Source organism: Pinus tabuliformis, chromosome 6 (assembly GCF_031772625.1).
Source record: "Pinus tabuliformis cultivar Carrire ecotype Pingquan chromosome 6, CPIR1, whole genome shotgun sequence".
NCBI classification, from domain to species: Eukaryota; Viridiplantae; Streptophyta; class Pinopsida; order Pinales; family Pinaceae; genus Pinus; species Pinus tabuliformis.
In genome coordinates this window covers 336,189,551-336,206,059 of record NC_142292.1, presented here as the reverse complement: position 1 = coordinate 336,206,059, position 16,509 = coordinate 336,189,551, and the positions used below count along the sequence as shown (strand labels likewise).

Genomic DNA, 16,509 nt, shown 5'->3' with positions numbered 1-16,509 from the left:
GTATTTCGGCACATCACACGGAAATTCCCTGTGGCGCAACTTTGACACGGTCGTCACACTATCTACCATCTTTCGTAAACAAGGGATGAACCCTCTTCAAATTGCATTTTGACAATTGCTCACGAATATTAGAAATGAAACACCAATAATCGAAGACTGGAACCTTCTCATGTCAAGGAAAAATTCCTTTTTGTTAAAGGATGAGCAACAGGAATTTGACAATGTAATCCACCTATATCCAAACAACCTAGTTGTTGAATTGCATAACAAACAAATGCTCAAAAAATTGAACATGCCAATTGCACGCTGCTACGCAGAGAAAAGGAACCACCATCCTACTGGTGCACACAAAGAAGATGAATAGTTGGATGCAAAAGTTCTTATTTGCAATGAAAAACAAGTTTTCCTCACATGTAACTTGTGGGTTGAAGTAGGTCTTGTAAACGGAGCACTTGGAAAAGTAATTTCCATTTTCTATGCAGCTGGATCAAAACCCCCTCAATTACCATCCTTTTTCATTTTTCAATTCTTCAAATACAAAGGTCCGCAATGGGATGCCTTCAACCCATATTATGTTCCACTTGCCCCAATAACACGAGGGTCTCACAGGAAAATTCCCCTTCGAATGGCATGGGGTTTGACAATACATAAATTGCAAGGAATGACATTACCAAAGGCGACAATGGACATTGGAAACATAGACCGACAAGGCTTAACATTCATTGTTATCTCCAGAGTTTGAATGTTGTTTGATCTTCGCATCTCTCCACCATTTTCCTTCATCCGCTACTCCTTCATGAAAGTAAATGCTTACATCAAGCATAGGCAACAAGGGGAATCAGTACTAGCATCAAAGTCTTTATAGCCACCTCCATTCTGATCACTGCGTCTGGCCCCTTTTGATTCGCTTTCAGTAAGCATACTTTGAATTCAATTTCACAATAGTTTCTTTCTTTTACAAGTAGTTGTTGTGAAACACAGTTAAAATTCCATACATTTTCCCCTTTCTACAAAATAACATATTGTGTGCATTTGTCTTTACAAAAAAAAAGGCAAACTTTACAAGTTCGCATTTCATTGATTGATATGAGAATACTTTTACAACTCTTCTTCAAATCAAATACTTTCAAAAATTCTTGACAATGAAATAGAAACTAAAATATATGTTCTCACTTACTGCAAAATCTCTTTTCAACTCTCCAAGGAGTGACTTACCACAGAAGTTCGCAACGATTTTTCTGAACAACAAAAGGACTCAAAATGAACAAATTTTCCAAACTGTTGTGGTAAAAAAGACAACACTTCCAACTTGACTTTATTGTTATCATATTGGTAATGGGGACCCCTATGTATTTGCAACTACCTTTTGGATCATTTGTTATTTCACTTTTTCTTATCCTGTCATTTTGTTTTATTTTTCAATTTGAATTAATCTCTTTTTTTTACAGCTTCTTTTTTGCTATTCATTAATTAGAATAAATGAAACAAATAACCCACGAGTCCAACACTTGTATTTCCGTGCGACTTTAGCCCTTTATATTGAACTAACCCCTTCCGATTTCATTTCAGTAAGCATACTTTTGATTCAATTTTAAAATAATTACTTTGTTTTACGGATAGTTTCTGTGAAACTCAATTAAATTCCAAAAAAATTCCCCTTTCTAAAAAAAATATAATGTTCACTTGTGTTTGGGAAAAAAAATGGACAAATTTTACAAGGTCGCATTTTGGTGATTGATATGAACATGGTTTTACAACTCTAATTCAAATCAAATACATTCAAAATGTTTGACAGCAAGAAAAAAAAAAGAAGAAACTACTCTCACTTACTCGCAAATATTTTTTTCATCCTTAAAGGCGCCTGTTCCGATATGTGATTGCCTCCGACTTCTGATATCGGAGAACCTACGAGATTATCATATCGCAATATCGATGTCTAGCCCTTTATCACATATCGGAGAGCAGAGATTTTGAATCGTGTCACATAACAAAAACGTTGATAGGGAATCTTTGATTTGCTAAAGCAAAGTCTAATATGCCATGTGGGCTCCTCCGATAGTGCTTATTATAATACGCCGAAAACTTTTAAAAGCACTATCACTTATGTGTTTCAGAGTTTAGATATTTTCTTATTATTATAAAGAACCAATGTTATATGTATTAGAGTTTTACTATCAAAGATTTCTAAAATAATTCCTCCAATGTCATAACTCTGATATAACTCTATTATCAAAAGGTTCCTCCCACCAATAGACTACAACCACTCTATGGCTTTCCTACCACATCATTCCGACCAATCACATGAGGGGAAATCCAGTTGCACCAATCAGAAGCCTCCCTTGACTAGGGTTTTTACCATCAAAAGGATAAGGTTATCCCAAAATTTCCTTTAAGTTCATAGCCTCACTCCTATGCACTGCAACAAAGCCTTCTCTTTGATTCTTGTCATGACTCGGCCAAAGGACCTCGATTCTGCATCACATAGTGTTTTAGCTAAAGAGTTCTAGAACCTCCCTAATTATAAGCTCTACTCTTGCAAAGGCTTCTTCAACCCAGTCTTGTCGACTATGTCTCTATCTCAGGAATCTCGTACACTCCTAGACGTGCTTCATGGTTTGATGATGACACCTTTAGTTACTTAAGACGATTTGCGGCATTGTCCCTCCTAATCTTGGGTGACGTTCTCCAATGGATTTGTGGGCGGCGAGTCTTCCCTTCCCACTGGGAGGAAATCCTAACCAAGGCAGCATATGTGCTCCTGCGTCGATTACATACCATAGTTTTGGTGTGGATTCCTAAGAGCTTCCTACCTCTCCTGCTACACGCCAACTATGCCAGAACCTATGTCGAACTTGTAAGCAGCTCCATGGTGCTTGACGAAATATTCCAGTGCCTCGAAAACCATCCTAAGATGCCAATAATAGGTATCCAGCCTGCTGAGAAGGCTAGGTTGTAGGCCATTTAGGCAAATCTGGTGCCTTGTCTAATCCCAAGGGGAAACTCCCCTTGACACTAATCCAATGCTTCCCATGCAACACAAAAACTTGTAACTTGGAAAACAAAAGGCATGCAAGCGGATAAAGACCCTACAATCCAATGAGTCTTCCATGTAATATTCAGATTAATAAAAGGGTCTCAGAACCCACTATCTTTGAAGTTTGATTGAACATCTTATGGGTCAACCATGACATGTAGTGAGTTTTGTCTCTTCCTTAATAAGTTATTAATATTTTCTATCATGTGGTTTGTTATGTTGCCTAATCTTTGTTATCATGCAGTTTGTTATAGCATGAGATTTTTTATGCTTCTTAAGCATCAAACATTCTATGTTTACCTTTGGTAGTCATTACACACATCTTTGCCTTCGGCTTTTACACACACACACACACACAGATATATATATATATATATATATATATATATATATATATATATATATATATATATATATATATATATATATATATATATATATATATATATATATATATATATAGATATATCTATATATATATATATAGATATATCTATATATATATATATAGATATATCTATATCTATATCTATATCAGTCATCCCCACAGGGATGTACCACATATGCAAACATAATCAACATAATGCAGTCCTTCAATCCAAAACTAGTAGTGGAATCAGAGGTTTACTCATCGGGACATTCAAAATGAGACAACACAAAACATTTGCGATATGGCTACCTTCGATCTGGAATGGATGAGATAACAAAATTTACCCATTTTAATAATTGTATCAGGTCCATAATAACGGAGGTTTTGATATCGGAGATAATCGCAACATTCCACAGTTTGCAAACTTGCACTATAATAAAGCTCTGATATGGTGGACGTCAAATTACAATTAAACTCATTTTAATATCAATATCACGTCCATCTTGTTGGCCATTTTAGATGATGGCACATAACGAAAATTCTGATAAACAGATGCGATCTTAGATTAAATCCAATCTTATCATTATACCGAGTCCGCAAGTGAATCAACGATTGGCGATTTGATATCGGAGGTTTCATTCAAAAGTCCCAAAATCAAGGCAGACACAAAAATCTTATTAATCAACATTAATATGTACCATATCAGAGATTGGATAAAATATGAGGTTGAATATTATCACATATCGCAGCACACTCTTTCGAGAATATCGGCGGGATATGGATCTTGGAGGAAGTGCCCTATCGCAAGTCAGACAACGAGGGGTTTCAAGTGCTATCATATAACAAAAAGACCAAATAATCAATTGCACATATATGATATCATTGTTCGCATGTATACTTAACCCATTTTGATTTAAACACATCAATGGTGATACTGATCTAATCGCATAGAATAACATATATGACAAACTTGAATTAAAACAGTACTTCAGCCCAAAAACATAGCATCAACGTAAATATAATAGTACCCGATACACATTCACTCTACTCATAAATAAAATCATTGTGGTTCTTGTTTCTATTAAGACCTATGTAAAGCTATAGCAGTAAAAACCAAAATACTTCTCACAAAATTTCAGAACCCCTTTTCTTCATAACAATGAAGGGGATTTAAAGTTTAAAATTGAAACTCAAATATAGAAAAATCCATAAGATGTTGCGTTGGTCCAAACAAACCACACTTAAAATAAAAATACAAACTAATAGTACAATCTTGTTACAACAAGTTGATCAAGACTTGGATGAAGACTGCTCTGGCAATTGTTGTTGAAGTTCCAATATATCTATCATCACCTTCAATTCAGGTGGATGTTCAAACTTAATGTGCATCCATGCAGTGAATAATGCATCGTTGAGTGTTGGTAGCACCTGACTGGTTGTATTTAGGATACACCTTAGCATCAACCATTTCCCATGTGGTTTGACTATGAAATGCCAATGGCATTCCAATTCAATGTTTGATAGAGCTTTTATCCGCTCAGCGTTCATATTTGATGATTCTTGCCAAGATTTTGTCAATATTTTAACATTGAGCAACGTATCTTCTGGGCACTCCAAGATTAAATTTTCCTGCAAGAGGCTATCATTGATTGATTGAATCATGTTTCTAGATATGTCCCTAGCACTATAGATTGCTATCTCCACATTTTTAAGCCTTATCTCCCATTCTTGGAAGACAATCTCTTTATGATATTCTTCTATTTTGGGCATATTTTCTAATCGGCCCTTAGAGTTGTTCTGCTAGTCAATAAAATCAAATATTTTCCCTTCAACATCCTTGTTATATTTCCTCAGATTAGAGAGTTGATTCACAAGTGCATCAGCTGATTGGCACATCTCTTTGATAATGCCTAGGTTTTGGAAAAATAGAACCTTATCATGAGCAAGTAGGTTATTTAACTCCCCTGCTTCTTTCATGAATTCTCTCATTTCAAGATTAGCCTTCAGTTGCTCAATCATGCACTCTAGCTCCTATATATGGGCATTCCAACTCTTCATGTTAGATTCATATTGAATCTTTAGCCCATCAAAACTAGTTTGCAATTGTGCAAATTGAGCTTGCCATTGTTGGACAATTCCTTGCTTTTCATTTTCTAAACTTTATTCAAGGTGCCTTATTTTATCATCTTTCTCCCTTAGGAGTTGTTTCACTTCTGTGGCTTTGTCAATTGTTGAACTAGCATAGGCTCCTGCATATTGTGATAGTATCCCAAGATCTTCAATGGGGGTCACTTGGGAATCTTTCCACAATACTTGAAAAGAGGTATTTGTAGGGACCAAAGCTTACCTTTGTTCAGTCCTTCTCCTCTTTCTCTACCTGTTGACTACTGCTCTGTGTTTCAGACTATAAAATACGTCCAGAGGAGGAATCTCCTCAATATTGAGAATGACCTCAGAGGTCGGAAAAACTGGGATGATTTCCAGATCATCATTATCCATAGTTTCCTTAGAAGGCTCAACAGTGAACGAGCTCTTCTCAGTGATTACAGAAGTCTGAGCAATCTATGTCTACGACGAAGTTTGTTGTTTTTTAGGGTCACTCTCTTTAATAAACTGATCCCAAATCCCATCTAGAATTTCTTCTGTCACTACCTTCTCTACCTTTGATTCGCTAGTTGCTGATGTTTCAGTTACATGAACTGCATCTTGACTCTGAGATGTGCTCGCTCCTGTGTCTTGTTCCATGTTTTGGTGATTTAGATTCAAAATTTCACTGGGAAAATGGGAAATCCTTTTAACCCTGTATTGATGAAACTGCACTAATTCCTCGGGGCTGAGTCGTGTTGTTGCTTCTCTTTCAACCTCTGAATAATTTAACATCGATTGAAATAAATCATCAAATTTATCAGGCTCGTTTGTAAACTGCCTGATCTTTGCCTATGTTGTAATATTTTTCGCAGTATCAATTGGATCATACTGCTGATTTGGAATGGTTGGAAAGTTCATCAGTTGGATTTCCTCCATCTCCTTAGTAGCATGTTTGAAATTCTCTAAAGAATAGAATCCACAGCGATACGGAAAAACAAGCCACATTGTCTTTTTGCTTTCTTTCATGACCTTAGACAAGCCATTTCCCATAGTCTGGTAGGCTATTTCGTGAGCTAGGAGCTTATCGGGGACATATAGGGGAAACACATGAGGCTATGAAAGGCTGCAAAAAACTCAAACGTAGGTAAATGATTCCTCCCCAAACCATCTTCCAACTTATAACAGGTCAATATTGGCTTCAGTAGAGATTCTAGGCACTTCTCATTGAAAACAAACTGGTAAATAGGAAGGATGACACCATGGCTAATCTTGTAAAAATGGGGTCAGTATTTGACTCCCATAGAATATTATGGTAAATGTGAATACGCAAAAAGTCTTCAATAGTCCATTTCCATCCCATGGATGGAAAATATGAAGTGAAACAAATAAAATCCATAATGTAGGCACTCATGTACAATGGGAGAACAACAGTTTCAGTAAATTTACTTTTTCCTATATTCTAGGATTACATTGCTTAAGTTGTTGGACATAATAATTCCCTGGTCCATTACATAACCATTAGAGGCAGCTTCAATCAGGGGTGCCCATTGGTCTAAAAACTTTTAGGTATTCTCATAGCCAAACAATCTACACATCATTGTAGTAGCAAAACAATAGGGTGCATTAATAGAGGCTATAGCATACATACCCTTGTCCTCCTGCTTATGCTTGCTAGGGTCTCTTCTCCATCCTCGAATGGCCTTAGATTGGTGTTCATTTTCCTGCATGAACTTCTCAACGAACTCTTTATCATATTTCTTTTGAGCTACTAGGAGGTGGTACATTGTAGACAAGTCTTTTGTAGTGAAAGAGTCGATGATTGTTTATCTCTTAGTCATGAAGTTGCTATCTGTGATGTTCATATGATCAATGATCCACCTAATCATATCCATATAAAGCAATATGCTTAGGCGAGCACCAATTCTATGGAGAAACAAATTGGCCACATCATTGTATGTACTTTCTGAAACAAGAACCCTATCCTCTGTTGTGACTATTCTTTCTATGACTTTTGGCCCTTCATCTTCAAAAAGCTTATACATGGCCTCCTAGCTAGAGACCCCAGCATCAAGGGTGCATGTCGTGTTGGAAAATAGCACAGGAATTTCTGTGACCTCAGGAGGAGGACCAACTAGTTGTTGTTGAACAAGAATTTTCCTTCTGGCTTTAGCTAGTAGAGACATTTCTCGTGAATTCTGTTTATCAGAACTAGCTTGCGAGGAAAAAACACAAGAATGACCATGCCTACACTTAGAAAAAATGACCAATTATACATGAATCCAATACTTTTATGAGTGAAATCTTCGGGAATCCTTAGTATTAATGAAAGCATTTAGAATATTGAAAACCATAAATTCGGTGCATTTCACCATTAATTGACAGAACGTGCATCCACGTGACCTTTGACACACGTCAACTTTAATGTATATTTTTATCGAAGAAATCACATCGTTGTCCTACCAAAACTTGCAATCTCCTCTCTCTCCGGACCCGATTAATTTTTATAAGAACATCTTTAATATAAAATCACATTTTCCCTTCATCGCAACTTGTCGAATGAAACATTCGCTTAGATCTGTCGATCTCCTATTGCTATGTCTTACTGTACGCATTATCTTTACCAAAGATTTTTATCGGAAAAATCAAATGGTTGTCCTAGAAAAACTTGTGATCTTGTCTATCTTTGGACCCGATTTATTTTATCTGAACATCTTTAATATAAAATCGCATCTACCCTTCATCGCAGCTTTTGGAATGAAACCTTCGCTTGCATCCGCCGAACTTCGATTGCGATATGCCAATAACCCTTGCTTCCTTTCAACTCTTTGTGACTGTCATGCTAGCCCCCAAATTAGAGCCCTCTCTATTGGTCATTTCCATTCGGAGGTGTAACCTTCGTGGACGACATGTCAATTCACCGATTACCGATCACTTTCTACGTTTGTCCCTTGGTCATATAGCTCTTCACGTGACCACAGTCTAGCCCCCGTATTGGAACCCTTCAATTGGAGGTTATCAATCGGAGGTTTCACTTCAATGCACAATACGCCTCAACCTCTGATCTTTGATCTCCCATACGTGACGCCATCACTACCACGTATCTGCCACCTGTCACCTTGTGAGTAATGCCACGTGTTACCCCTTTTTGGCATATTGTGAGCCTTGAAACTGTCAAATCTGCCTGCCACGTATCAACCGTGTTGGCACGCCATAATGACGTCAGCCTCCACGTGAAATTTTTCACAACCAATTATTGTCTACCACACGTCCCTTAACACATCCAATCATTGTTGCCACGTGTCTCTTATCGGATCAGTCTTTTGCTACCATGCGTCCCTTTGGGAGGAGAAAGAAAACGCTTCAACTTGTTTCGTTTTGCATACAAATCCTTTGTTAATTTGTTATCGCTCATCCCGACACATTAACACTAACGGCCCAATCCCAACGATTTCATTGCATATCGCAATTTGCATATAGTCGTTTTTGAAATGTGGTCACTCTGCCTAATATCACATATTTGTGATGTCTTGTCATATTAAAACCTCCAATATCAAAACCTCTGATACCTAATGAACTCTCTTTTTGATTCAAACACAAATGAATTCACACCTAATGAACTCTCTTTTTGATTCAAACACAAATGAATTCACAGTCTCCATGTTCTATAATACAAATACTTGTCTTTAATATACTATTGTTTTTTCATGTAAATATTAATACAAAATTTAGTACAAATTAAAAAAAAAAATTGCAAAAAAAAGGTGAGATTTAAAAACTACGCTTCCAATGTGAGCAAAGGATTATGCTTTTGAAATGAAATTATAACTAAGAAATAAGAAAATTTATAATGTCGATTCTATGATGTTATCCACTACCGAATTTTCAAACTCATTTCTCGGGAAAAATTATGAATAAAAAATTAATCTTCTTCACTTTTTAAATACTACTTTTTTTCAGTATTGTGGAATACAGTTTAACGAAATATTATAAAAATAAATAAATGATATCTATTTGAATAGTTTAAAAACTTATTGATGACTCATCATTATGTCTCGAAATTTCAATTTTTTTCACATTTATAGATGTAAAAATGTTACTAATAAATAACAAATTTAAATATTTAAAGCATTACCATTATTAAATTTTATAGAATATTTTAAAGATTTAATCAATTATGATGCAAATGGTCAATAATTTGATATATTGTATTGGTTAATTATATAATTTTGAATTCATTTAATCTTTACGCGGATAGGTATATATATTTTAAAATTCGAAGACAACTTCAGTATTAAATATTTCAGATAGATAGTCATATTTTAAATGTGCAAGATATTTATGGTTATTACCAAACAAATTGATGTATTCACATTCGCTAACGTGTCACCTCGGCACAAGTGGAGATTAAAATTATCTCCATCTTTCCACTTTTGTTTGATATGCTTCAATGTTTGCACAATATTAGAAATATGTTAGAAATTTTAATTAAAATATTTTAAAATTATAAATATATGATATTTTTTAAATAATATTTTGTTTTTGGTAAATTTCATTGTTGTGTATTAATCACTCAAAACAAAAGTACAACTACATGGATGTACTAAAGCGAGCTAAGGGAATTTTAATTGAGGAAACTCCATCTCTTTAGCAAAGATCTAAATAGCTAAAAAATAATTGGGCTTACAAGATAACCGAAAATGAAAACCAAAATCAGTTCAGTCAAAATACATGGCATACAGAAAACTAAAACCAAAATCAGTTCTCATAGTATATTGTTGTAATCCCAAAATCAGTTCTCATAATACGTTGTTGTAATCTCACTGGAGAGATGCCCATGCAAGGAACATTGAAATTGTTGCTTAGGAAGTCGACCTCCATAATCTAGTTGAAACCTTTCATCTTTGGTCCTCATCAGATGAGGATATTACAGCCAAAGCTCGAACATTAGAACCAGGCAGCTTGCCATGGTCAACACCTTCCGACTCGCAGGGGACATGACTTTCCATATGCCTTAGATGAGAGTCAATTCCATCCACCGTGAAACAAAAATTTCGTTGCATTTTCTTAACATCCCCTTGTGATGCAAATAGATTATACTTCACTTATTTGTCTTTGAGAACCAAGCTCAACAATGTCTTCATTTACCAATGAAGAGCCATGAAATTTAGAAATTGTTTCTTCCTTATGACCTGGGTCTGGAACCCACCCCCCCAAATCTTCAACGAGTTCCAAGTTAGACTTTGATTTCCTTTCCTCTTCAACCTTAATTTCCTCTAATTTCCAGGCACACATCCGGAGGGATGATGTTGAAGTATGACTTTGATTTCCTTTCCTCTTCAACCTTAATTTCCTCTAATTTCCAGGCACACATCCGAAGGGATGATGTTGAAGTATGAAGAAACCGATTCATGGGCAAATTATCTCGTGCCCCTCTGACCAAACTAAGCAACACTTCCACCACCCCGTCCAGAGGGATGATATTGAAGTATGAAGAAACCGATTCATGGGAAAATTATCTCGTGCCCCTCTGACCAAACCGAGAAACACTTCTACCACCCCTCCTGCATCTCTGACGTTGCCTTGGAGGCATTTCGAAGTCAGATAGGGGTTGATTGAGACCGTTGTAGGAATTCCCCCTGCCTACAATAGGACAAGCATACCAAACGCTCTCTTCTACCAGGCCATGACACCGACACACAAAGTCATCACAATAGCCACAAATAAAATGATGGTACTTGGAGAGTAGACTGCAAGGAAAAACTAGAGGGGACACAAACTCCACGTAAGTCTTAGACTCCACCATTTGACCTAGGCGACACCCCTTCCAAGTTCTGAACCAACCACAAGCCTAGACCCAAATGACAACAAAACAACCACTAGACTTACGCTCAAAACGTCGGGAGGACATCACAACAACCCATAAGAGACCACCCACAGTAACTACCCATGACGATATTGTGAGAGAGCCAATTGCATGAAATACCCATGACAAAAACTAAAAGAGAGTCAGAAAACCAAACCCTAGAACCCAAATTGTGCAAAAGAAAAACAAGAGCTAAAAACAAATTGGGTCAAAAAATGTCACACTCAAAACAACCAAGCCAAAAGGAAACCGCAAACAATTAAGACCCAAAGGCCTAGAACCGAAATGGAGGAGCAGAACTTACAGACCCCATACACCAAACCACTAGGAGTTACACGTTACTCCATCAACCGATCCACCACCTTTCTAAAGCACGCAAGTGAAAGGCTCAGAAACGCCCAACCGCTAGGAGTTACACATCACTCCATCAACCGAAAATCCCACGTCCACTGCCTTTCTAAAGCATGCAAGTGAAAGGCTAAGAAACACCCTCTCCCGCAGAACAAACCCACAGAACAAACCTACCAAGAGGTATGCAAGTTGAGGCCGAGGAAAAGACCTCAACACTTAAAATTGGACAACAACTTCATGTATACAATTAGGTATGCAAAGAGGCACACTTAAAATTGGAAAACAACTTCATGTATACAATTAGGTATGCAAACCTACCAAGAGGTAATTGGAAAACAACTTAATGTATACAATTTCAATGCCCCGCCTTTTGTGAAATATTAAAAATATATTAAAAAAATTAGTTAAAATTTTTTAAAATTATAAATATATGATATTTTTAAATAATAATTTTCATTTTGAAAGACAAAAGTTGTATTTTATAATATTAATAAAGTATTTCAATTTAAATACCATGAAATTTTATTTCTTATTTCAAGTTGTAATTTTATTGGTTCTATATTTTTATTTTTATTTTATATATGACTTTTTTATGTTTATTTATATAGTTGCACAAGTATTTAGTTTTAGTTTTGATAACTCATTATATAAAATCAATAAAATTGCTAGTAAATCTCTATTTTAATTCATTGCCAATGTTTCATTAATAGTCAATTTAATTCCTTTGAAACAAAAAATGCCCAACACAAACTTGCCTTATGCTTTTAGCATGTTGATATGCTTTTCTTGTTGACTACAATGCCTATGGTAACCATTTTCAATTCTTGACAACAATTTTCTCCCCATTTGTGAATATGTTTTTGTGTAACATACATATTAAAAAAAAATCACATCTAAAATATGGATTAAAGTATAATGAACACCACCTACGCTAATTGGAAGTCTATAGGAATTGAGTTGAAAAATGTTTACTTAGAAAATGTAAAAAAAAATCACTTTCAAAATCAGGTTGGAAGTCTATAGGATTTGAGTTGAAAAATGTTACTTAGAAAATGTAAAAAAATCACTTTCAAAATCAGGTTAAAATGCAGAGTAAGGGTATAATGAACACCAATGTTAATTGGTAGTTCATGAAATTTGAGCTAAAAACCATACATAGATATAAAACATGAATTCTAATAAACACCAAATTGTAAAACCATATATAGATATAAAACATGAATTCTAATAAACACCAAATTGTAAAGACTTCAACATTAATAATAATCCATCCATAAAATATGAGTTTAAAACTATACATAAATGATAACTTGTTTCATTATTAAGTTACAATTTAATTAATAACATTTATTTTTTAAGATGTTATAGCTAAACTTATAAAATAAATTAGAAAACATCATTATTTTATAAAAATTAATAACATAGGAGCAATATTTTATAATTATTTTATTTCAATAAATTTAATAACCTGACACAATTTTATAATTGTTTTGATGTGAAATGATTAATTATTAAGTACATCTAAGTCCAGTAATTAAAAAGTTTCTTATTATTAAAAATTAATAACGTACAACAATTTTATGATTATTTTATTTCAGAAAAAATAATAACTTGGGATAATTTTATAATTATTTTAATGTAAAATGATTAATTATTAAGTACATTTAAATCTGGTAATTAAAGAGTTTCTTGATTATTAAAGAGATAATTTAACTCTTTGAAGTTAGAAATTCTATTATTACTCAAAGCAAAAGAAAAAGGCATGGCAAACCAAAATTCAGCCCTCACTGTGAAGAACAAGTTGGTATTGCTTCCTCTTCCTTTTCATGTAATTACTTCCATTATCGAAGATTAATCTGAAAGTGGCTTCTTTATAAAATATGGTATTGCTTCCTCTTCCTTTTCATGTAATTACTTCCATTATCGAAGATTAATCTGAAAGTGGCTTCTTTATAAAATATGGAGGTCAAAGATAAAAAAGAAAAGCTTGAAGACAATGATAATTTGCTCTGATATAACGCACAACCTCACCAATAATGATGTCAGGAAGAGCCCCCACTGTCCACTCAAATGAAATGGAGTCTATATAAAGTAAACTATCCAATTGGAGTCCTGATAAAGAATAAAAATTACACAGTTAAAAGAACCAAGAACCTTCCACTCATGCAACCTTTGTGGACAAGAAATGCTTTTACAGATATGGCGCCCACCTTACAAAGAATACTCATTGGTCCTTACACCTTTTGGAAGAAGTATATGCTTCATTTCTAAGGTTGTCTGACACTGAAACATAAGGAATTTTGATTAGTTTGAGGCACAACTGAACTCCTTGGGTATTGGTGCTTCAAGCATTCTCCTTTCCTGTCTTCTTATTCAGCAGCAAGTCTATTAAGGAAAAAATGGGCTCAAGATTTAGATTTATCTTTTTCAACTATCTATATACATATCTCTGTATAAATTTATGAGGTGAAATACATAATATATTATATTTGCAATCCAATCATTTGTCATGCTTCAATATTAATAAATACCAGTAATCCATTAATACAGAATTTGGCATAATACAAAGATAGCTATGTCCTTCATACCTATATTGAGAGAAGGTGGTTATGACATCTCATTCTATTTTTATACAGAAATTTGAGGAGAACAAGAGATTTGGTTACTCAATCCCGAAAATCTCGGCTGTTGCCAACTCTGAATAGTAAAAATTCATAAACCAAACTGCAGAAGGAAATTCCTGATTGAAGCTGCTTATCTCATCATCATCTTCTGTTTCTGGTCTAATACTATTATATGGTCACAGAAACCATAATGGGAATACTGAATGTCTGATCAGACACAGATACAACGTTATTCAGACTCTCCTTAATGCAAAATCGCTTAAATATCAGAAATATTTACGGTGAAATTATTAGTAGCCACCAAGTATGTAAGACTCAGTGCCATCTGCTTTATGGGTCTGCAGAAGTTCATCAGCAGGATGAGGTTCATGGCTTTTCTCCTCCTCTTGCCCCCCTTCTTCTTCAATATCAGGCCAATCTTCTTCACCGTTATCTTTTAGCAATACTTTCCTTTCATAACTATCTATATATGGACTGTCTTCCACTCCTGAATGGCTTCCTGCAGAATACAGTTCAGCATTGAAATAATGAGGGGCAGTGTAATTTCTGCAAATCCAACTAAAATCTATATTGAAAACCTGGAATAAGCAGAGGACAATATATTTTTTTGTGTGAGCTTAGGCTAGGTTAGGCCAGGCGATGGTCAACCTGCTTAGTCGACGAAAGAAGAATAATCAACCCACAATGAAATGTTTATTACCAAGATAATACAAAGCTCAATCAACCCCACCCACAATGAAATGCTTAATACCATTTTGGTGCAAAACTCAATTGAACTTAGACGGCCATGAGAATAGTTAACTCTCCCAAAATAGCCCAGAGGAAAATATACTTAATACAATATCGAAATAGCTAACTCACGCAAAATAGCACAGAGGAAAATATACTTAATACAATATCGAAAGCTTTCAAAGGCTATCAACAGATCCATTTAAACTTGGGTTTAACAATGACTTGCAAAGCTAAGCTGGAAATGGATTTGTGTTAAGCAGTTCAATACATTATGCAAAACTACAACAAAATTGATTTAATCAAGATCTGATATGCACCTCAAACTGTTGAAAACAGAATAGTTACAACAAACTTAGTATTAAACAAGGCTCTGCTATGCACATCAAACTGTTACCAAAATCTAAGAGCATATAAATAGGAGTTACAAAAAAATCTATTTCAAAATGGATCTGAAACCCAAGTCTACTATTAAAAAAAAATACATGAACAGATCTGTAAAGCTAAAGCCTGAGATTTTACCGCTGGCTGCATGCACACCAGGCTGAAAGTGCAAAACTAACAAAGACTTGTAATGCCTGTAAGGTCCCAGTTTCCTGGCATGGTGAGGATGCAGTTGACAGGCTATAGACAGAATGCCCAGCAGAGAAACAATGAGTAATCGCTTCCTGTCCATGATCATAGACCAAAAGTGAGGAAGAAAGACAACTGCAAATACAACTGAACGAGTAAACCAAGCCTTCTCCTGTGTCTTATATAGAAGTTAGATCCATTGAAGTGACTTGTTTGTAAGAAAATCAGTTATTTATTGAAAAGATTAAGAGCTTTTCAAAGTATATGCGGTTTTTTTAGGGGTTCGATAAATCACTCCCTTTGCGTGTAAAAGTAGATAGCTAGTTCAATTTTCAGAAAAGTACTTAGATTCTAATTATTAGTGCTTTTATTACTTTTAGGGGTTTGTTAAGTCCCTAATTTTATTTGTGAAAAAAGGTCACAAGTTGATTTTTCAGCAAAACATTGAAAGCAGAGCTTTTCAGTTATGGGCATAGTTAATTTTGCTTTTGGAAATTAGTTTTTTTTGGGAGTCCAGTTGAGTAGTTTTTTTCGGTGTTTAAGTTGAGTTTAGGTGGGGGTTAGTTTGTTTCGTTTGTTTATTGGATGGGATTATTGGATGGGAGTACAATTTACTTATTAGTAACTATTTTTATTTTTTTTAATCTGATTTAAATATTTGAGTTGTATTTTTAAGGATAATTAAATTAATTATTTTGTTTAAATTATTGTATTAAGAATATTGAGGTGGTTGGTTTTTTTTTTCCAGAGGTTACTGTTAATCTAGACAACAAGTTCTTAATGAGGTTTTCTTTATTTATGGGACAAGAGTTGGTTAATGAGGTTCTTTTTATTTGTGGGACAAAATACGGGCAAAGAGAGATTATTATAAATAGAC

General features: G+C 34.8%; 1 protein-coding gene across 1 annotated transcript; it reads right to left on the bottom strand.

The window, feature by feature from the left end:
* Positions 1 to 14,224: 14,224 nt before the first annotated feature.
* LOC149258671 (uncharacterized) lies at positions 14,225 to 15,824 on the bottom strand. The gene is made up of 2 exons (XM_089372538.1): positions 15,582 to 15,824; positions 14,225 to 14,829 (listed from the first exon to the last, which is right to left on the bottom strand). The coding sequence occupies exons 1-2, from the start codon at positions 15,739 to 15,741 to the stop codon at positions 14,621 to 14,623; spliced, it is 369 nt and encodes a 122-aa protein (XP_089228664.1). The 5' UTR covers positions 15,742 to 15,824; the 3' UTR covers positions 14,225 to 14,620.
* Positions 15,825 to 16,509: the final 685 nt, after the last annotated feature.